A 23,306-nucleotide genomic window follows, 5' to 3' on the forward strand; every position below is an offset into this window, starting at 1 on the left:
TTTTTTTATTGCTTCAACATCTTATTTTTCTTGTACATTTTTATTCCTTCTGAATGGCTTATTTTTTTTTCCATGTAGGTGGATGATGAAATTTATAATTTTTGTTCAGTTAGATTTTGACAATAGAGTGAAGTCTCCATCCCTAAGAAATTTAGATTGCCTAAAGGTTTTCTAAGCAATGGATTTTAGGAATTAACCTATTACTTTTATAAAGGTAATCAGATAATTAAGCCACTTAGTGGGTATTATAATCTGGGTTATTTGATTTGACTTTTAGACTCATCTAATTACTTGGGTAATTACCATGTATCCAATTCACTTTATCTGCTGTTGACAGATACCCTATTTAAAAAAATAATTTAAAAAAATTTTCTACTTTATAACCCTTTTTATCTGAGGAGATTCAAAGACTAGCCAGTTGATTATATTGCTTAGGATATCTGATTCATTTGCTCCTCATATTAAAATTTGAGCTGCCTAAGAGATCTGATTAAGCAATTGATTTTTCATAATTAAGTTATTGGAAAGAACTTTGAATAAATCATGCAGTTTACTCTCCCGCATCATGCTCTGCCTATTTGACACTGGAAGCTTTTCTTTTTTAATGGGCGAAGGCATATGGCTTTCTTAATGTGCGATCCCTAAGACAACCAGCTGAAGTTAATTCAGCTAATATATAGAAGTTGGTTTCTTATCATGGGAACAGGTTTTAATATGCTTCAGTTTATTACCATTTTGAAAGAACTTTTCTCTGTAAAAGCCTCATGACTGCTGGCCAGTCAAGTGATATCGCTCTTCTGCTTAAAATCCTTTAGCAGTTTCCTGTATCCTTCGTGATAAAGTTCAAACCCCTTACATTTACCACAAGAGTTTTTTGGTGGTCTCTAGCCCCTACTTTCCTCTCCAGCTGCATCTCATTTCACTCCTCTGTGCCACCCTGTTTCCAGCCCAGCCAACTAGTTCACACCTTGGTCCCTTTTTACTGGTCCCCGTTGCTGGCATCCCCATTCCCCCCTTCACACTGGGCTAACCAACCCTTATATAAAACAGAGCGCAAAATCTCCTTATTTGGGTGCAGTAGCAGAAAGAATAGAGAACTTATTCTCTGGTGAGCACTTGACCTACATCTTTTAATTCTCTTATTTAACCCGTTTGAGGGAGTTTCTGTCACTGTTGTCAGTTTACAGATGGGGAAACAGAGACCCGGAGTGCTTAAGTCACTTGCTCAAGCAAGGTCTGACAGTGCGTTACTGGCAGAACTGGTTCTTAAAACCAGGCTTTTCTGATTTTAAAATTGATTCTCTTACCACTGCTATTCTCCTAACAAGAGAAATGTTTTCATATCAAAAGAGATGAAAGGGAAATGTTACAGCAGTTTAGAGGAGGTATTATGTTAGCTGGAGGGATGAGGAAGGCTTTGGAAGCAGGTGTCATGTGAGGTTTAGGTGCCTGAAAATAGGTGGGAAACTGTGTGAAGACTTTTGGGGGCAGGGATGGGAGGAAGGAGAGAAAAGGGCATACAGAAGAGGGGCTAGCATCCGAAAGTATAGCGTTAGGGAACAACAAGTGTCCACTGGCCCCCTGGAAAATATTGTAGTCATTAACAAGACATTTTTACTTAAACAAGCTTTGTAAACGTTACCATTGCCTAATTTGTTCCTTTAAAATGCAAATCTGTGTGTGTAGATTAATATCTCAGGGCCAGCTGTAAGAACAGGCAGGCGACTAAGTGGTAAGGCTTGTGGAAAGATGCACGGTAGGGCTTGCTGTCCGTAAGCGATTCTCTGCCTAAACTTCTTATGATTTCTGAAATTTATCTGCAGAGAATTATTCCTCTGGGTTATAAGGATTTAGTCTTCCAGAGCCCCTCAGTAAAAGGTCAGTACACTCCTGAGAGTGATAGCATCTTATCTCAAAAGAATAGTTGCCACTTAACCAAGAGCAAGACCCAGCAGCAGTGATGCAGAAACCCAACTGGAAAATTCACTGCGCTCTTATTGCAGCGTTTTGCCTCGATTGACGTTCACAACAGTTTAGTTACTAAATATCTTTGTCCTTAAAACAGATTGCTAAGTAGAACTCCTATTTCAACACTGAAAGTAATGAAAACAGTAATCTCAGCAGTGTCTTTTAATGATCTATTATTAAAGACAGGCACAAATAGGCTAAAGATCCTTTGCCTCTATAAGCAAAAGTAAAGAGAATGAATAAAATAAAACGTAGCTTAAGCCAAGTCAAACAAACAAAACCTTTTCAACCCCTTATATATTTCAGGCGTAATTGTTTTCTGATTGACCTAGATGTATCCACTAACAGAAGTTACAGTGTCAGCTGATATGCTTGATTTGCTTAATAAAGCCCTTTTGTAAAGTTTATAATTTTGACATTCTTGATTGTAGAATGGAGTCAGTTGCTAATTTTTTATAGTGCTTTTTAGATGTCTAGGTTAAAAGAACTCATAACTTTAAAAAAAGTGATTATATCAAGTTTCTATAGTTGCAGCACCATTCATAAAAGCATTACCAATTTCAGAATTTGAGTATTTTATTGGGGAAAAAAATGTTAGGAAATGTGTCAGTCTTTCTGGAATTTCATCAGTGGAACTCAGTAATGTTAGCAGCACCTAACTAACAGCCTATGCTGTCCAATATTTTTTACAGTAGTAATAATGTGGAAGACAAAAAAATTGAGAAGTCAAAAAATTGATCCCTGTGTCTTTTTGCATATGATACGATGCTTTAAAAACACTTTGATTAATTTAATTTTTTATTGTAAGTTACAGGGGTACACTATAGTGATTCACAGTTTTCAAAGGTTATACTCCATTTATAGTTATTATAAAATATTGGTTATATTCCACATGTTGTACAATATATCCTTGTAGCTTATTTTATACCTAATAGTTTGTACCTCTTAATGCCCTACCCCATGTTGCCCCTCCCCCCCGCCGCCACTGGTAACCACTAGTTTGTTCTCTATATCTGTGAGTGTGGTTCTTTTTGTTATATTCACTAGTTTGTTGTATCAGTATTTTTTAGATTCCACATATGAGTGATACCATATAGTATTTGTCTTTCTCTGTCTGACTTGTTTCACTTAGTGTAATGCCCTCCAAGTCCATCCATGTTGCTGCAAATGGCAAAATTTCATTCTCTTTTTATGGCTGAGTAGTATTCCATTGTGTGTGTGTGTGTGTTTTATATATATATATAATATATAGTATGTGATATACATATCTCTCTCACATCTTCTTTATCCATTCATCTGTTGATGGACACTAGGTTGCTCACATATCTTGGCAATCGTAAATAATGCTGCTATGATCATTGGGTTGCATGTATCTTTTCAAGTTAGTGATTTTGGGTTTTTGGATATATTTCCAGGAGTGGAATTGTTGGGTCATATGGTAGTTCTATTTTTAGTTTTTCGAGAAATCTCCACACTGTTCTCCACAGTGGGTGTGCCAGTTTACATTCCCACCAACAGTGTAGGAGGGTTCCCTTTTCTCCACATCTTTGCCAACATTTGTTATTTGTATCCTTTTTGATGATGGCCATTCTGACAGGTGTGAGGTGATATCTCATTGGGGTTTTGATTTGCGTTTCCCTGATGATTAGTGATGTTGAGCATCTTTTCATGTGTCTATTGGCCATTTGTATGTCTTTTTTGGAAAAATGTCTATTCAGTTCTTCTGCCCATTTTTTAATTGGGCTGCTTGTTTTTTGGTGTTGAGTTGTATGAGCTGTTTATATATGTTGGATATTAACCCCTCATTGGTCATATCATTTGCAAATATTTCCTCCCATTCAGTAGGTTATCTTTTCCTTTTGTCGATGATTACCTTTGTTGTGCAAAAGCTTTTACGTTTAAATAGGTCCCTCCTTTTTTGGCCTTTATTTCCTTTGTTTTAGGAGGTAGACCCCGCAAACTATTGCTATAATTTATGTCAAAGAGTGTTCTATGTTTTCCTCTCGAAGTTTTATGGTATCCAGTCTTACATTTAGGTCTTTAATCCATTTTGAGTTTATTTTTGTATATAGTGTTAGAGAATGTTCTAATTATTGAAATAAAGTAACTTTGGTTAGAGTAGATTATTAAATTTTTTTCAGGGTTATAGGATGCCTTTGAGAATATGATAAAACTTATAAACTCCATCCCTAGATAAACATATATGTGCCCTTAACCATAATTTTGCATATATTTCCTGGGATTTATCAACCCCTTACGTCCGTCCATGGGTCCCTGGCTTACGGGAGTTAACCGTTTCCCTAAGTGCACTGCATCTTTACTTTGTGCTTAGACTGTAGGTCAGTTACTGGCAATAACTATTACGAGAGGGAAAAGATAAATGGAATTAAGTGTTGTGATGTGGGAATATTACCTTTTAACTTTGAAAGTATTTGAACCTAAAACTCCCAGGTGTAATAGGTCTGAATTTTGATTTGAAGATTCCACTCAGCTGTGTTCTCTTTCTCAGTGTTTGAAATGCCAAGGTGTAGTTTAGCAGCAATTTGGAAATTTAAGCCACAGGACACTTTCTGTGTAATGTAAATATTTTGTGCTATTTCCCACATTTTTTATTTGTCAAAAAAAGTTTAAATTAACATCAACATATAGTAAAAATAAACTTACTTACCTGGGCTGGTGCCAGTTTTTAAAAATTTTTCATTCAGAATTGATTTTCTGCCATAGTTTTTAACATCATTAATTAATAATCATGATGGCTTGGCTTTTCTACTCTTGCCCAGTAGATGGTACTGTCAGCTTTATTTTGAAATATTCTGGTTTCAGAGTTGGTCATTTAAAATTTTATTTTTTTTTTCAAAAAGTAAAGTTATTTTTAGCTCTTTCCCTTCCAATTGACTTTTTACCACCTCCTAAACTGACATTTTTAGGTGAACGCACTAGGTTTAGTATATACATGTTACCTGGGAACTTGTATCTGGAATATGAAATAGAGAGAAAACATTTTCACCTTCCGTAACTATGTCACTTGTTCAGTCTAGAAAGCTTTTAATAATTGTAGACTATGTGCAGAAAATTGTTTAAGGTGCTATTTTCACCTGGTGGAAAGAATAATTAGTTGTAATTTTTGCTTATGGTGTTTCTGACTTGTAGTCTGAATCTAGTTTGGTAAAATAAATCATTCTGTTGGCATGTTGACCAAATAGATTTTTAGATTGGGAAGTGGAAGGCCTTATTTAAATACTGCATATTTGCATGCTCATCTATATTTCTGTGAGAGATCTAAAAACTTTAAGCCGAAAGTTTTATAATCCTTTTGAATTTTGAGCTTTCTAGCTCTTCATCCCCTGTCAAGATTAGTGGATCCCTAATGTCATTCTGTTTTGTGGAAAAACAGAAGGAATACAGAATAACTTTGACCTTCGTGAATGTGAGAGTAAACCTAGCTGTTTCAAAGAGAATGGGGCCCCTGCACACAGGTAGTGGTTAAAAGTCTTCAACACATAAACTGTATGTCCAGGAGATTGCAGAAGAATACTTGGTTTGAGACTCGCCATGAGGTGAGAGGAAATTTTCAATATTTGGGGTCAAAAATGCCCATGAAATCAAGATGCCCTTACTTTTTAGTGATAAAATTGGCCTGAAGCTAGTAAGCTTGTTCACATCTCATAGATATTACCAGTGGTTTAGTTTAGGAGGACTAGAAGTGAATGAATATAACAGAGAATTCTAAAGAGCAGTGAAAGAAAGAGGAGGTATAGGGCCGGGGGTCCCATGACTCACGCTTAGCCTTCCTTCCTCATATCTTGGAATATGGGGATAGGGACATGCAAATCACAATTTCTAGAATGATGATATTCCTGTTCTTTGAACTAGGTGAACTTGGGTGAGACAAGTTGATTCCTGGGAAAACAGTAATTCTCCTTTTACTGACTTTGATCATCAAATAAGCAGGAATATGAAATAAGAAAAGCAGTCTTAGCAAAAAAAAAAAAATAATGTTTGAAATTATAAGCCATATAAGTGAGCTGGCACCTCCATAGGACAGTGCAGGGGTGGTTGTTTGTATCCTTAAGACGTTCTTTGTCGCATTGTTCTATTCTCCCTTCCTGAAATTCCAGAATTGGTAAATGCAAAGGGCTTAATAGCGGTAGCAGGCTTTTCTGGATATAGTTGTTGAAATTAACTTTATAAAAACGTAGTTCATTTGCTTAAAGACTACATGTGCCAGCCATTAAATGATGACTTTTCTGAGCACTTTTGTAAATTTTGCCTCTTTCTACTATTGTCGCTAGTTCCGTGTAAATGAGTTTGGCGCCTTGGAAGTTATAACAGATGAGAGTGAGATGGAAAATGTTAAAAAAGCAACAGCTACCACAACTTGGATGGTACCAACTGCTCAAGAAGGTAAGAACAGGTCATCTGCATTGTCCTTTCTTTTTTTGTTTGAAGAGTTTTAATGTAAGAATACATAAGGTTTTATAATAGGCTGGAACTTTCAAAATCCTGGGTGATCTTTGTGTCACATATTCTTAGGTCAATTTCTATGACGACACTAATATGGAACCAGCTTTTATATTTTAAAATAACTATAAAGTGTCTTTTTCTTTATGCCAGATCTGTCATAGCATAAGGTTAATTGGAAATTATCCAGTAAATCCATGTTGTAATAGCCTACCCAGGTGACTTAGCCAAAAGCCTGCCACTTTTTTCTCATCTACTCCGATGGTTGTAACTAACACCTATATGCTGATGACTCCTAAATCTATATCTCCAGCCCCGACCTCTCCCCTGAGCTCCAGGCCCGTATTTCCACCTGCCTACTGGACATCTCCACCTGGATGTCCCACAGGTACCTCAAACTCCACATGTCTGAAATGCGATTCATTTTCTCTTTCTTTCTCCCCTCCCCCCAACCTGCTTTTTCTTCTGTAGCCCGTAATATCAATTGATGGTAGCACCATCCACCCAGTGGACAAGCAAGAAATCTAGGAGTCATCCTGAATTTGTTCTCTCCCAGCCCCATAGCCTGTTACTTAATCCTCTTGGTTTTTATTTCCTAAATACGTCTCAGATCTGGCCTTTTCTACCTATTATCACTGCCACTGCCTTAGTTTAGGGCCTAATCACCTCTCACCTGAATTACTGCAGACGGGCTCCTAAAGGATCACTCTGCTTCTGATTTCCCCCAATTTATCCCACACACCGAAGTCAGAGGAACTTGTGTAGATTGCTTATCTGACACTTCACCAACTTCTTATTGTCTTTTTAGCAAAACAGACAAAGATCTGGATGACCCGCACCCACCTGCTTGCTTTGTGTCTTTGCTCTCTGTTCTGTTCTTTGTATGCTGTGTTCTGGCAGGGCCAGCAGCACTGAATTACATAAAATTCTCCCAGCATATCATGCGGTTTCATACTTTCCTGCCTTTTTTGCTCATGCTGTTTCTTCTGGCTGGGATGCTGTTTCTCTCTTTGTCCAGTTGGTAAATTCCTCCTTGGCCTTCAAAACCCTGTTGAGGCTTTATATCAGAAAATCTTTCCTTGACCTCCCCCCGGGCTGGATGAGTCACTTCTTCCTCTGTACTACTTCTGGAACTTGTTCATGCTTCAATTATTGCATGTATCACATTTTATTATAAATATTGGTTTTCTTGTCTGTCTTCTCTTCTAGACTGTGAGCTCTCTTGGGCAAGGTCTATACTGTCATTATCAGTGTCTAGCGTAAATTGGTGCCTAATAAATGTTTGCTGAATGAATGATTAGCCTAACGATTCAAGCAAAAGGAAATGTGAGCTCCTAGACAATATGGATAATTATGATTTAGGAGATCTTCTACATTAAAAGTAAAATAGAAAGATGTTGATTCAGCCCATTAAGTAAAAGAGTCACTCATCAAAAACACTATATAACATAGATAACCCTTTTAAAGTTTTGTCAAAAAGATACAGCTGTATAGGATTCTATGGATGGTTGTTTCATCTTCTGAATTTAGGGACTAATGAAATTTTCTTCATTTTACTTTGAACTCTGTAGAAAAAGCCTTGGACAAGCTTTTGTTTACCTTTTCTGAAGAATTTTTTTGTGTGTTATGTAAATAATTTGAGTGATTCCTGTCAAGCCCATCCTCTTCTCCCTCCCAAGCGCTATGTAGTTTGATCATTCATTCATTCATTCAACAAACATTATTCTTTTATTGTGTTGCTAACAAAATTATTAGAAGAAAAAGTCTAAATGTGTTTTGCAATGATTTCTGTCACGGTTTTAAATTTTTTTTCTTCTTTTCGTCTTCTAGTCTTTTCCGAGAAGACTGGGATGCCTTTCAGGTTGAAGGATCCAGTGAAAGTAGAAGGGCTTCAATTCTGTGAGAACTGTTGTCAGTATGGCAACGTAGATGAGTGTCTTTCTGGAGGAAACTATTGCAGCCAGAATTGTGCTCGGCATGTCAAAGACAAGTAGGTTTTTGCCCTCATTCCATCTATAAAATGAGTTTGAGTCCAAGGGCCTGGTGCTTGGGAATACAGAGGTTTTGTGCTTTCTGATGTCTGTCATCCAAAAATATCTTTTTTCCCCCAGAGACTTTCCATTTGGAGACACTTGGACCCTGATCCCACTACTGGACTGGGGTCTTTGGTCATGTCTGAACTGAGTTGTGCTGTTCACGTCCTAGCTGCAATACAACCTCTGCCTCTTTCTTTGGCCTTTTGTTTACATTAATTTTATTGCTCCCCAACCAAGAGTATTTAGATTTCTTTGGGCTACACACACATTTTAATGATACTCATGTTTGTGGAAACACACTTTTGTTTATATTTTGGGAGGTCTTAGGTAATTCAGCTAAAACTCCACAAATGGACTGAAGCTTCTCCTGACTGAGAATCTGCTGAATGGCCATAGTGAGTAGTGTGGTAGTTGTGTTACTACTGATCTCAGGATGGATTGAGGATTCCGAGTCAGGGTGGTGTGACTGTCATTGGGAACTGTGTGACAAGGTCAGCTTATCACCCACAAGGTGTATTTCCTGTACATACTTGTATACTACAAATAAATGACTTGGCATTTATGTTTGAGTGGAGTTTCCCATGTGTTTTAATCAGAACAGGCTGGAGAATTGTCTGTTTTCATTAGCCACCTGATGTTTTACAAAGTTATACTTGGCCTTTTTCAGTTGGACTTGGCATTCTTAATAAGTGCTAGATCTTTGCTTTAAAATTGCCCCTGAAGACTAGAATATTTCTAAATAATCGATTCTTTTATTAGTATGGATGGCAGCTGTGGAAGACAAATAATTTTAAACTTGTTAGAACCTGTTTCACCTGTAGTGCTGGTGCCCTTTTAAAATTATATCATTAATTACCTAATTATAATAATTAATTATATAAATTAATACATAAGCTAATTTCCACTTTCTGTCTCGACAGTGTTATACATGATGGTGGTTTGAAGTGTCTCTTATCGATGATATGTACACCATTCTCCTGGTGGTTAAATATTTTTTTAATGATTTTTGCGTTTGCTAATCAACATGCAGATATTTGATGGGTATTGTCTCCTGTCACTTTTTTGGGTTTATAAATTCAGCAGAGATCAGAAGGAAGAAAGGGACGTGGGAGAAGACAATGAGGAGGAAGATCCTAAGTGTAGTCGGAAGAAAAAGCCAAAGTTATCTCTGAAAGCGGACTCCAAAGAGGAGGAAGAGCGAGATGAGGAGACGGTTAGTACCCACAGGGCTTTTCCTTCGCGGGTAGCACCGCGGCCCAAGGCACTGGCTCTGGAGCCAGTTACCTGAGTTCACATGTTGGTTCCATGACCTTGTTTTACCATCAGGAGGTTACCCACCTACCCTCTCTGTGTCACTGTCCTCATCTCAAGATGGGAGTTGTAAATAGTAGTACCCCTTCCTCAGGGTGAAGAAGTAGGATGTTCTGGAATTTACTGCTGCAGTGAGAGCGGCACCAGGAGAACCTGCAGTTTCGCAAATTAATTTTAGACTCCTCTTGACAGCAAAATGCCAATCCCATTTTGGTAAATTGCAGACAGATGTCATAAAACTAGGTGAGTAGGTATAAAATGGCAGATAAATGTCAGGTATATTTAGCTAAAACTAATTCACAGTATGCTAATTAAAACATAAACATCCCCCCTCTAAAATATTTATTAGTAACTCTATACGAAAAGAGAACTTTGAGGTCTCAAAGCATTTTCCTTAAGATCAATATTGAGCAACGATTATTGGCTAGTCACTGTTTTAGGAGTTGGGAATGCAGGGATGAATAAGACAGCAGGAAGACAGGGTTTCTTTCCTCAGGGACATTACATTCTTGTTAAGGGGACATAAAATTAACAAAATAAACAGGGGAAATATCAGCCTGTGATGAGTGCTATGCCGAGAATTACAATGGGGCATTAAGATGATCTGACTGCTTTAAGTTGGGTTATCAGTGAGGCCTCCTAGGGAGGGTGGCTTGGACAATGTGATATGAATAATAAGAAAAAAAGTTGGGAGTGAGAAGCCCCGTGGGGCAGTGGAATTGCTAGGGAAAAGACCATAAGATAAGAATGCCTGTAGCGTATTTTGTTTAAGGAAATAAAGAAGACAAGGTAGTTGAGCCTTGAGGGCTAGGGGAGAATGGAGTAAGATGAAGCTGAAGAGTTCTGTGTGGTAATGGGTTTTCACTTTATTCTGAGTATGATAGGAAGCCATTGGAAAGTTGAAGGCAGGGGAATACTTTGATGGGAGTAATGTTTTAAAATGATCACTAGCTTTGACATGTGAGAGCAAGAGTAGAATCAGGGAAACCAGTTAGGAGTTTATTGCAGTGACTAAATAAGAGGGCTATTTAAGATAGAAGTCAGTGGATTTGAGATAGATGCTGAAGGTAGGGTTGTCAGGGTGTGTGAGGGAAAGAGAAGAATCAGAGATAACTCTTAGCTTTTTGGCTTGAACTATTGACTGGCTAATCATGCCATTACTTGAGAATGGTAAGGCCAGAGTGGAGTATAGAATCTAGAGTCCTTTGGCCGTCGTGAGTTTGAGATTCTTATTAGACATCCACGCGAAGATCCCAAGTAGGCATCTGGATACATGAATGTGGAGCTAGGGAAGAGGTCAGGGCTAGAGATACGGATGTGGGATATTCAGCAGACAAATGATCTTTAAAACCTAGGGAGAATGATTAGATAAAGAAGAGAAGGGGATTAGGTTGCAGGAGATGTCAGCAAAGGGACTGAGAAAGAGGGGCCAGTGAGATATGAGGGAAACCAGAACAGAGTGGTCCAGGAGCTGAAAGAAGAAAGTGTTTCAAGGAGGTGGGAGCTGTATCTGTACTATAACAGAGTGTAATTCTTGGAAATGTTCTTATTTTGTAAGGACCTCAGGCCAACAGCAACACAGTTCTCAAGTGACCTATATTCTTACTTTCTTTTAAAAGTTATGAAGTGAAATTGAAGAAGAGTCCCCCCAAAAATAATGCTTTCTGACAGCTCTCTAACTTTTCATTGGTGCCAATTTCATGAACTTTTTAAAATCATAAACTTTTCTTCCTTATTGTAGGAAAACAAACAGGATGGAAGAATCCTGAGGGGTTCGCAGAGAGCCCGAAGGAAAAGGCGAGGTGATTCGGCTGTATTAAAGCAGGGTGAGTTGATGAAAGGAAGATTTTATTTGTAACTTTATGAAGCTGAAAAGATTTCACACAGGTAGACATTTTAGTCTTAATTGTAATGCACACTATGGCAGTTAAAGGATCATTTGGGGGTTTTCTTTGATTAAATTGTGTCAATAAAAATTAGAGTTTAGAAGAAGTAGATAAGGGGGAGAAGTGGAAATTAGCAACTTTTGAGTAGTGTCAGGGCAAACTTGAGACCACTTTCCATTATTTATTTTTCCATCCAGTAGGTACTTTTACTTATGCGCTTTGACTAAAACCTCTGTTCCTATTCATTTCCTAAGGTTATAGATTTTTAAAGTTTTCTCTCAACCATGACCTCCTGAGCTGGTACCTTTTTTTTCCTTTGTTCCTCAAGGAACACTTTATTCTCATGAGGAATCTAGTCCTTTACTCTCATGAGGCCCTGCCCTGCAGTACTTGGTGGATGAACTCGCTGCCTTATTCATCGTGGGCCTTGGGTCATCTCCATAGAAGCCTCCGTGTGCCCCACTAGGCTGTATCCAAAGAAAGGACCTGCCACATCTGGCTGTCCGGTCCTCCATGTTAGGTCACTCTACTTTGCACAGTCCCGTTCTGACCTGCCAGTCACATTGTCCCTGCAAATCCAGGCCTGAACCCAGCGCTCCTCTTCCGGGTTTGGCTGCATTCCTCGCTCATTCAGCTCTTAATTGCTCAAAAAGAGTTTGAGATATTTCTACCTGTGTCAAGCACACAGCCTAACTTTTAGGTTTTGGGGGAGATGACCTTCTATCTTATGTCACTGAAATTAAAGGGAGTAAATGCTCAGTTACTCTGCACTCTGCCTCAAAAGTGTCTTTATCCTGGCTCTTCCTTCCCCTTCATTCCTACTCTCAGGGCTCTGGCCCTTCTGTGACCTTGTTCCTTCAGTCATTTCCCCCCTCTTAGGTGTTCCATTTTTTTTCCTCTTCATGAGCTTCATCATTGCCTGTTGCAATCTCATCCCCAAAATACCATTCCTCCAATTTTAATACCCATCAAGCTGTTACATCCTTTCTTTCATTTTCATTTTTTGTCAAATTAATCCCAAATAAAATTGATATTTGCTGACTCCATATGTTTATCATTTATGTATTCTTTTGCTACTTCAATTTGGCCTTTGGCACCTTGATTCCCCGCCCCCCCCTTTTTTTTTAAATCTTGGAGAAAGATTAGCAGTCAGTCCCTAACCACTCGTTGCACTGACCTTTTCTCAGTCCTCAACTTCTTGATTCCTTAGGAAAAAAATTTTGATCATCCTGCTTCTAGAAGAAGCTCTTACTTGCTGTAGCTTCCATGGTACTGTTCTTTCTTGGCTTCCTACTACATCTTCTTCATTAACCTTAAGTTCTTCTGCTTCTTTTCTCTACACTCATACCTGGACATACACACAGTTCACTTGTTAGCTCTCATTTCTTTGGAAGAGGAGCCAGGAAAAGAGATTGAGAAATACCAGCCATGAAAGTAAGAGAAGAGCCAGGCCTGGGGATAGTTAGGGAAGTGAGAGTTCATAGTGTACCACTCTGATTTCTTAGATTTGGAAATCCTATCATTTTAGTTTCATTCGCTTTTCAGGTCTGCCTCCTAAAGGAAAGAAAGCTTGGTGCTGGGCGTCCTACCTGGAAGAGGAAAAAGCTGTGGCAGTGCCAGCAAAGCTGTTCAAGGAGGTACTGGCCCTTCTAGAAACATTGTCCATAACGCTTCTCTGGAATTGGTACTGCTGTTTCTACTGTCTGTTTAGGAAATGTGACTTGGGATAATTTCTCAAACATATTGTTTTTCATATGTGGAGGGGTGCCTCCGAGGGCAGCTAGCATTTATACGCACACCTTCCCCAGTGCCATGTGCATGAGCACACCCCACGCACACGCACACACGTGCGTGTGCTCTTTCTTCTCAATATTTACCAGGCTTTCTCATTGATTTTAAAAGGGATGTTTCTACTACTACTGAAAAACTAGTAGATAAAGAAGAACTAGCGTAAAATTTCATGTCAACATTATGTCTTTGGGAGAATAAAAATGAGTTACTGTGGTTTACATAATATCACAACAAAACATCAAAAGATGGGTTACTATATAACTATGGAAAAATATTTTATCATAAGTGATTTAAAATCAATAAAAGTAGTTCTGAGTGGGAACTGCTGTCTCTGGGCTAGACCAGGGGTCAGTAAACTTTTTCCATAAAGGACAATAGAAAATATTGTAGGCTTTATGGGGTATGTGGTCTCAGATGTAACAACTCAACTCTGTTCTTGTAATGAAAGTAGCTAGAGACAATACATAAATGAATGAACATGGCTGTATTCCAGTAAAATTTTATTTACAAAAATAGGTGGTGGGCTGGATTTGTCCCTTAAACTGTAGTTTGCTGACCCTTGGTTTAAATGATTTAATTATATTTAATCATGGTATGTAATAAATCTGCCATCAATACTTTGTTATATATATGTATGAACACAGAGTTTTTAAAAAGTGGTGAGTATTCAATAAAATTTTTTTAAAAAGTGGTGAATAGTAAATGTTGGGATGATTACATCTACATTAAAATATTTAATATGTAATATTAATTGCATATGACTTGTTCTGTATAATTATTTTCTGCAACTTTGGTCCTTTGCAGAATAGACTTTTTTACAATTTTTTTTAAAAAGCTTAAATACAGCTAATTACTTGAATCAGTAATACATTCATGTGATTAAAACATGAAGGCACTATAAGAAAATTGTATGTACATATAAGCAATATATAGACAGAAATCCTCCCCTCCCTGTCTTTAACCAAATGATAACATATGTCACATACTGTTTTGGACTTTGCTTTTTTGTCTAACTTAGTTTGGAGATGATTCCATCTCAGTTCATCTAACCACTTCATCAGTCTTTTATACTGATGCGTCGTATTCCATCTTATGTTTGTTCCATAATAATGTAAGCTGCTCCCTATTGATTGACATGTATGTCATATCTGTATGTCATATATATTACATGAGTATGACACACATATATGTGTCGGTAGGGACCACCTTAAATTATTATGGAACAGATATAAGATGAAATGCTATGTATATATGGAATATATACTATATATATATATATACTATGTATATATGGAATATATACTATATATACATGAGTCTTTTGGTAAGTAAATGCTTTGGTGAATAACCTCGTACACCTCTCCTTTAGCACATATGTGGCTATCTCTGTTGGATAATTTCCCAAGATTAGAATTGCTGAGTCAAAGAGAATGTTCTTTTTTATGGATATCATGAGATTGCTAGAGTTTGTACAAGTTTATGTCGCTATTAGCGATGTATGTGTGCGTCTCTTTCCCTAGAGCCTTGCCAATGTGCTGTAACCAAACTTTTTGATCTTTATCAGTCTGATAGGTGAAGTATATTTTACTGTAATTTTACTTTGTCTGACTCTTATGGGGGAGATTGAGCATCTTTTTAAGTCGATAAGACATTTAAATTTCCTTTTCTGTCTCCTGTTTATAGTCTTTGTCCATTTTTCCATGAGATGACCCAGTGATCCTTTTCTTTTGGATTTTTAGGAGTTGTTTATGTATTTGGTTATATAGTCTTTATTTAAGAATGGTGATCACTCACTAAAACTGCTGTCATTTTGCATTTTAGTATCAGTCTTTTCCATATAACAAAAATGGGTTTAAAGTTGGCATGAAATTAGAAGGCGTGGACCCTGAGCATCAGTCCGTGTACTGCGTCCTCACTGTGGCTGAGGTAAGCTTTGCCTCATCTTTATTTTTAAAACAAAATAGTGATTATAGGGATTTAATAATGGGAAAAGGTGCCATTTGTTGAGTGCTTACTTTATGCCAGGCACGGTGCTTAGCGTTTTGTAAACATTACCTCATTTAATCTTTGCAAGAACGCCTTTTCATCCCTGTTCTATAGATGAAGGAACTGAGGCTCAGAGAGGCTAAGTGAGGTATACAAGGCCACACAGCTTCAAAGTAGTAGAACCAGGATTTGACCCCTGGTCTGCCTGACGCCATAGGCTTTACCATACCATGTTCCTTAACATAAGGAACAGACCAACGGATATTTATATTACTTTCAGTATTTCAAGGTATCTCTTTGAAATTTTTTGGGAAAAGATGTCCAAGTCAATTAGGTATATCTTAGTCCAATATATTACTGAAAGCTCTTAGAATTGTTTTCTTCCTTTATGTACTTGCCTCCTTCTTCTTCTCTTCCTTGAGTCAAGGGTATGTATCTTTTAAAATTTTCCTCAAAGAATAAGACCAGGATGTGTATTAGTTTTAGTTATCATAGCTTTCCTTCAGTGACTTAGTGGATTTGTAAGACGTTTGGCTCCTACACAACACAGTCTCATCTGATAGCTGGATGATGACAGTCACCATAAATAATAACATACCGTTACATAGCGTGTACCATGGGACAGATGCTGAGCTGAGTGTTTTCCATGTATTAGCTTATACAGTTCTCAGAACAACTGAGATTTATGAAAACATTCAGTAAGTATAGACTGCTTTTAAGAAGTTGGCTGTAAAAGACAAGGGAAACTTTTTAAGGGAGGTGTGTGTGTGTGTGTGTGTGTGTGTGTTTCAACACTTGGTTTTAAAGGAAATTTATTTTAGTTTGTCTAGTTGTTTTTTTTTTTATCATTACAGTAATTAATGTTTGCTCATCCTGGAAATGTCAGGTAGTGTAAGAGTATATATAATTTAAAAAAATAGAAGTTCTGTGTCCACCCTGTTTTCCTCATTCTGTATCCCAAAGATAATGACACTTGTGAGTTTGTGGTGTTCCTTCCAGATGTTTTCTATGCATGTAAAAATATGTATAAATATATTTTTCTCTTTTTTACATGTAAGTGATATCACACATAATATTATGCAACTTGCTTTTGTGACACTGTATCTTATATATTATATTATACGTATATAATATTTTTAACCAGTGAGTAGTATTCCATTTCACTGAATTGCTGCAGTTTATCTAATTGTTCTCATATTGATGAACAACTGAGTGGTCTTCACTTTCTCATTATTACAAACAGTGCCTCTGTGAGCATCCTTTTATATTTCGGTGTTTTTTTGTTGGCCTTTGTTTTGTTTTGTTTTGTTTTGTTTTTTGCATAGTGAGTATGTCTGTAGGAGCCATCCCTAGAATTACCGGGTTGAAAGTTAAGGATGTTTACATTTTGATGCATATTGCTATTTTGTGCTCCAAAAAAGTTTATCAGTTGTTAGATTTTCACCAAGAGTGTACACGAATTTGTCTAAGCCTAAGAGATAGTTTTTTCTTTACTTTTTCTTGCTCTCTCCCTCATCCCTCCCTTTTTGTTGTAATGAGAAGAGACTGGCGTGAGAGTGCTTGAATTCTGAAGAAGTCATTAGGGAGCAGAGGATTGGAAGGCTCAGAGAGAGCAGATGATTGACAAAGAAGGGATGGGAGAAGATGGGATCCAGAGTATATGAGGAGAGCCAAGCCTTCGCCAGCAGGGGAATCTCTCCTTGGGTTCTGCAGGGGAGAGCAGGAAAGGGTGGGTGTGGTGGGCGTGGGCAGGTTTGCCAGTTTGGAGGCAACTTCTGGAGGTAAATCGTCAGCTGAGATTGACGATAGAGATAGTGGGATTGGTAGCTGAAGGATAGGGAGGAGGTTTAAAAAGGCCATTGTGAAGAATGGGAGAGGGAACTGGCCAGGCACGTCTAGAAGGATTGCTGTGCAGTAGGGAGAGTGCGGTAAACAGGTACATTTGATTCACGTTATTTATGGTAGTTATATTCCGTAAATACTACTGAACCATTGCGCTTAGGGGAAATACAGGGTTAGGTTCCTGGGAGCCTCTGGTCACAACATTCTCGTCAGCCGATCAGCACTAACCTTGTTTTATGTTTCTGTGTGAAGACAACCTGTTTGTCTATTGTTGATTCGGTAACATTGAACTCATGGCCACCAGCGCTGTAACTCATGCCTGATGAAGCTTATCTGTTACACATATCTTCCCTGTCAGGCACTTGCCGGCCTTCTTGTACTTAGGAACACTACCTAGCACTTCAGTACTAGGCTTAGGGGCGGTTTTAAATAGCAAAATCTCAACAAAAAGCACAAAACATGAAAAGACGTGACACTAAATAAGTAGGTAACATAAAGGACACTTGCTTGTAGGGTGAGGTACGAAACACGAAGGCAGAGCATCTTGCCTTGTTCAGCCTCAGCTAGAAACTTGCATGTTGGGTGAGTCAGATTTTTCACCACTCTGTGCATGCACGTGTCCCCAGACCCCACAAATATTATTTTGGGGTTACAAATGTATGTTATCAAGGTGAATTTGCAAATACGGAAACCATGAATAATGAGGATTGACTTTGTGTCATCTTTTTCCCTTAACACCAGTCCCTAGACCAGGTATAGGTGCAGACTGGGTGGATACTTGGGATAATGGAGTTTTGTCAGACAACATTTTAGGGCAACAATTTAAAATGTTGACAAAATATTTTAAGTGACTGCTAAGGAAGGAGGCTTCAGAGAAAGGAGGATGCTATGGAGAAAGTAGAGGAATCAATGTGAGATGCTAGAGTTTTCATTGAGATTCAGAAGGAAGTGTATCAGGAGTAACTGAGTTAGCAAACTGAATGGATGTGTTAATTTAATCGTTGAAAGGCAGCGCAGTTTCTGATGGGACAGGACCCATGGGAAGAGGAAGTGCAGGGAGAAGGAGCTGCGGTATTGGCTGAGTCACCCATGTGCCTGGTGGAACTACTCAGGATGGAAAGGAAGAGAGTGAGCCAGTGCTTAGTGTGACGAGTGACAAGGGATGTTTGGGAGGTAGTATGCAGGATGATGAGGGCGAAGTGGTGCAGCCACATGGCACAGGCCTCAGAGGAGCAGGGTGGAGAACAGGCCCAGGAGCGTGGTGTGGCCTGAGGCAGGAGGCCACGCTTGGGCCTCGGAGGGATGGAGAGTTGGAAAAAGAGCAGCCTCCACTTGACGGAAGGCTTCAGAGGGAAGAAGCAGATGTGCCTTTGAGCAAGGAAGCTGAGGGTGGAGGAGGCCGTTTACCAAAGGGTTTCAGAGGGCTTAAGCTATAGTAGAGAGATTATAGGGGGAGTAGTGGGAAGTTGACGGCACGGGGCAGAAGCTCAGGGCAGTATGACCCTGAAGGGTTGAAGGGATAAGTTACCGAAGGGGCTTGTTTCTTAGGCATTGACCAGAGACAACTGAGGGTAAGGCAGGGTGGGCCTGCCTAGCTCCAAGGATTGTAAGAGAAGCAGCCCCTGAGCTCCTCCTTGGTATGGGATGGGTGGGGGGCAGCCACCTACCCTTCTCGAACGATCGTGCTTCTAGAGACCCCATTCTCGGCTCTGCAGGGTGTTCTTATCTCTCTGGGGGGAGTCAGCTTATTTTCACTTTTATATATGTAGCATTAATACCTTCTATTTTTTTAAATGCTAATATGTAAGATAAAATATTTAAAAATCCATCATTCCCTTTTGACTCTTCTTTCCCACTTCTCAAAACAAATCATTGTTAACATTTGGCATCTGTCCTTCCAGACTTTTTTTTTTTTTACTGTGAATTTACATATATATGTGTGTAAGTATGTATATAAATGTGTGTGCCTAAATACATATACCTTTGTGTGTGAGTCCATGTATGTATTTATGTATGTATGTGTGGGCATATGTATATATGTATACACACATAATAATATATATATATATACCCGCCGAAACATACATAAATACATACATGGAGTCACACGAATATAATTTTTCTCATAAAGTGAGACTCACTCTGTAAGTTTGTTCTGCCACTTGAATTCTAACAGTATGCGCTAGAGAACTCTTCATGGCAGTAACCGTACAGCTTCCTGATTACTTTGGGATTGTGAATTGCCCTGGCTCCGCACTCTAATCTCAAGCTTCTTGTTCAGACTTCTGTGAGGCAGGTGCCCTGGAGTGGTTAGAGGTCTGGTGTGGCGTGTGGTTCCACTTGAACACATCTGCTGTGCTAGTGGGAAGGAGACTGAGAGGCTGAACTGTCTTGAGAGCCCAAGGCCAAGCGTGACCCAGCGAAGGCCCCATAAACCTACATAACCTTTTTTTTTTTCAACTGAGAACTCCCCCGAGTGGGGCCCTAATTTAGGCAGATATGTGGCATCAGCATTCGGCATGCGTTACATAGAGTGAGTTTTCACTGGATTCCAGGGAGCCTGTCTCATCTAAGTATGAACTGGGGAGGCTCTTCTTTCTTTCTCCCCAATCTGCTACTAGTGGAGAGGAGAATAAGTTGACTTCTCCACGTGTCTGCACCAGCCGTGGTCTGGCTGGATATCGCCGTGTGTGGAGCTTTATAAAGGACAGAGAGCTAGCACGGAGCCAGTGCACAGCAGGGCACCCACTCTGGCACCCTGCAGGAGCTGTGCACCCTGTGCTGCCGGCTCCCCTTGGTAGCATGTGCTTGTACAATGTAGGGAGTGAACAGAGAACTTGTCTGCCCGGGAGAATTGTCACCCAGGATCCATGTGCTCCTGGTGGAACTGAAGGTGATGCCAGAATGCTGTAGCTCAGCTCTTCCCAACGTGACAGCCTTTGCTTTTAGATTTTGTTATTTGTTCACTTGTTTTTGTGGCTGTTAACAAGGGTGCTTTGATTAACATAATCCATATCATACTTGATATCCATGTTAATTTATTTTTGTACATGTGCAGAAATTTCTGGATTTTTGGGGTTTTTTGGTTTCGTTTTTTAATCGACCTCCTTTACCTGTTTCAGGTTTGTGGATACCGGATAAAGCTGCACTTTGATGGATATTCTGATTGTTATGACTTCTGGGTAAATGCAGATGCTCTGGATATTCACCCAGTTGGGTGGTGTGAGAAAACTGGCCACAAACTCCATCCTCCAAAAGGTATTGTCACTTTTTAATTTCACATTTTATATTCTGAAACACTTATTTTCTTACATCTTAATTTAGATTTTTAAGAATTCAGACTTTATGATTATTCAGGTGGGCCCAAATTTAAGCTTATTGTTAATGATGAAAAATGTTTATTAAAGTGAAAGAAATTTAGGGCTTCCCCGGTGGCGCAGTGGTTAAGAATCCGCCTGCCAATGCAGGGGACACGGGTTCGAGCCCTGGTCCAGGAAGATCCCACATGCCGTGGAGCAGCTAAGCCCGTGCGCCATGACTACTAAGCCTGCACTCTAGAGCCCGTGAGCCACAACTACTGAAGCCCACGCACATAGAGCCCGTGCTCCGCAACAAGAGATGCCACTGCAACGAGAAGCCCGCGCACCACAACCAAGAGTAGCCCCCGCTCGCCGCAACTAGAGAGAAAGCCCGTGCACAGCAACAAAGACCCAACACAGCCAAAAATAAATAAATTAATTAAAAATAAAATAAAATAAAGTGAAAAAAATTAAAAAAATAGAATCCTACTTAAGAGAATAAACTGTATCCATGTACTTACTTGCATGTCACATAACACCTGCTTGATACTTAATTTTGACTACAGGTTTTAGCTACAGATTTCTATTTCATACACACACACAACACACGCACAAATACATCCTTGAAATATGATTGAAAAGTTAGTTCTAACATGTTTACATAGCTAAATATATTTACTGACATTTCAGTAAATAAAAAATCTTGAGAAATTATGCATTGAACTTACGTATATGAATATTTAGGAGACTGGAAAGGAGAATATAACACTGAAAATCAGTTCAGCTGGGGGTTGGACTAACAGCAGTTACTCTTTTATTATTAAATTCTTTATATTACAGTCTGCCAGTGCTTCTGTCTGTTTCATGTTTACAAAACATCCAAGAATAACAGATCCTGTCTTTTTCAGTTCATCCCTAATATATTTAATAATTTCTTATTTCCTTCCTTTTCATATTACATTCAGTATTTTTTGCTTGATGTCAAAGAACCAGGTTACTAGTTTGATATCTTTGGCCTGTCTCAGGGTTATTGGGTTTTAATGGACAAGCTATCCTTTGGTTTTAAGTGAAAAATTAATGGCAGAATGGTATTTTCAGATAACTGAAGGATCAAACAGAAGCGCCTAGAAAAGATAAGGATGAAGAAGAAAATCTGTAAGCCTTTGTGTAAATTGGCCTGTTATATGTGGTGAATTATTAGCTGTTCCTTTCACACCAGCCTCTGGACTTTGATGGAAGTAGAAGAGAGCACATGAGTAGATAAAATTAAATGCTCAGTTTCCTTTTTGAAGAAAATGTTGGCTTTACCAGCATTAAACGTGAAATTGTGAAAATTAAGACAAGGACATTTCCATTATTGTAATTTGCCAGCATGCTTACTTCATAAATCTTGAATTGTCATTCTTGTGGTGACAGGCCAGAAAGATTTTATCTGTTGTTATTACCATTTTTTGCAGCTTCCCACTTGTTCCTACAAGTTAGTCTCCCAGAGTAGAACGGGTGAGGGAAAAACAAAGAACTCAACTACTCTAGCTCACTGCTGAGGAATTCTACCTAAATACTGATAGAAATGGTCTGGTAATAAAAAGAAGTCCATCTGAGTACAATATATGTTTGCTTTCTTACACCTTTTCTTTTCATCCATTACCATTCATTCAGAATTGAAAAAAAATAATATAATTTGTTGGAAATAAATACCCTGTGTATAAAAATACATAGATATAAATTCTGAGTCAAATACTGTCTATTTAAAGGGTCACCTGATTGCTTGATTTTGGCATGTTGGAGTTACAGATAAAAGTAGGAGGGGAAAGCTAAGTGTGAAATATTTTGGTATTTTACTGTGTGTTTATATGTGCTTACCCTAGGGTATAAAGAAGAAGAATTTAATTGGCAGACTTATCTCAAGACATGCAAAGCTCAGGCTGCTCCCAAGTCATTATTTGAAAATCAGAATATAGTAAGTACCTCCAAAATACTTTTCCTTTCACAGGAAGTGGCTTTTGAGTGTTTCACTAGATAAATTAAGGGATAACAAGAAACTATAATACATTTTATAGCTTTGGTAAATACAGTGCTCTTATCTTAATTAAACTTTAAAATTAGCTTAAAATCATCATGAATAAATATGTTTTTAGCCATAACATGGCTGTCTTTTTTTGTTAAGTAATAAAAGGCAACATAGTATAAAACCTAGGTATAATTTACAATTAAGGTGCATAAGAAAAATTGTGACATTTCATTGTTACTGTCACTTGGCTTTAGGAGTGCTGTTCAAATGGGATTCACGTGGTGAGATGCATGTGGCCCCATTTAGATTTGCACACTAGAGACTATCATTTAAATCTTCTCTCCAGCTTCCAGCTCTGTTCTGCAGTGTAACAGAAGCCAAGTCTGGATGTGTTTGTATTTTCTACTTCCTGACCTGTTGGCCTCTCTGAGGAGGCCTGTTATGTTAGTCTTCTTCCCTGCCCCAGTTCTGATCTCATTGGAAAGAACAGAGAGCAAGCAGGTGGAAAACCAAAGTCTCATCTTTATAGTTGGTAAGGGCTCAGTTGGAGTACATGCATGGCCTGTATCTGCTGGCAGATGAGTTTCTTGATTCTGAGCCCTGGGGTTGAAGAGATTTACTGGCCCTTCCCGCCTCACCAGCCAAGCCCAGGAGCACTGGACCAGGGCAGACTACCCTCTTGCAGGACAGCTCTTGCTCCTAGAGGGGCAGAGTA

At 38.7% G+C, this 23,306-nt stretch overlaps 1 protein-coding gene across 6 annotated transcripts in view; it reads left to right on the forward strand.

Moving 5' to 3' along the window:
• L3MBTL3 (L3MBTL histone methyl-lysine binding protein 3) overlaps window positions 1-23,306 on the forward strand; it is a 127,277-nt gene that overhangs the window by 23,174 nt on the left and 80,797 nt on the right. For 3 of the 6 annotated variants that reach the window (XM_081251328.1, XM_081251330.1, XM_081251329.1), the window contains exons 4-12: window positions 6,261-6,372; window positions 6,743-6,817; window positions 8,260-8,419; window positions 9,546-9,678; window positions 11,518-11,602; window positions 13,208-13,299; window positions 15,275-15,379; window positions 20,404-20,539; window positions 22,449-22,540. In XM_081251328.1, the coding sequence (XP_081107454.1) occupies window positions 6,261-6,372; window positions 6,743-6,817; window positions 8,260-8,419; window positions 9,546-9,678; window positions 11,518-11,602; window positions 13,208-13,299; window positions 15,275-15,379; window positions 20,404-20,539; window positions 22,449-22,540 (990 nt within the window). The remainder of the gene's footprint in view (window positions 1-6,260; window positions 6,373-6,742; window positions 6,818-8,259; window positions 8,420-9,545; window positions 9,679-11,517; window positions 11,603-13,207; window positions 13,300-15,274; window positions 15,380-20,403; window positions 20,540-22,448; window positions 22,541-23,306) is intronic. The other 3 variants (XM_081251331.1, XM_081251332.1, XM_081251333.1) reach the window with 3 other exon arrangements.

The sequence above is a fragment of the Mesoplodon bidens genome (assembly GCF_964165515.1).
Source record: "Mesoplodon bidens genome assembly, chromosome: 12".
Lineage (NCBI taxonomy): Eukaryota > Metazoa > Chordata > Mammalia > Artiodactyla > Ziphiidae > Mesoplodon > Mesoplodon bidens.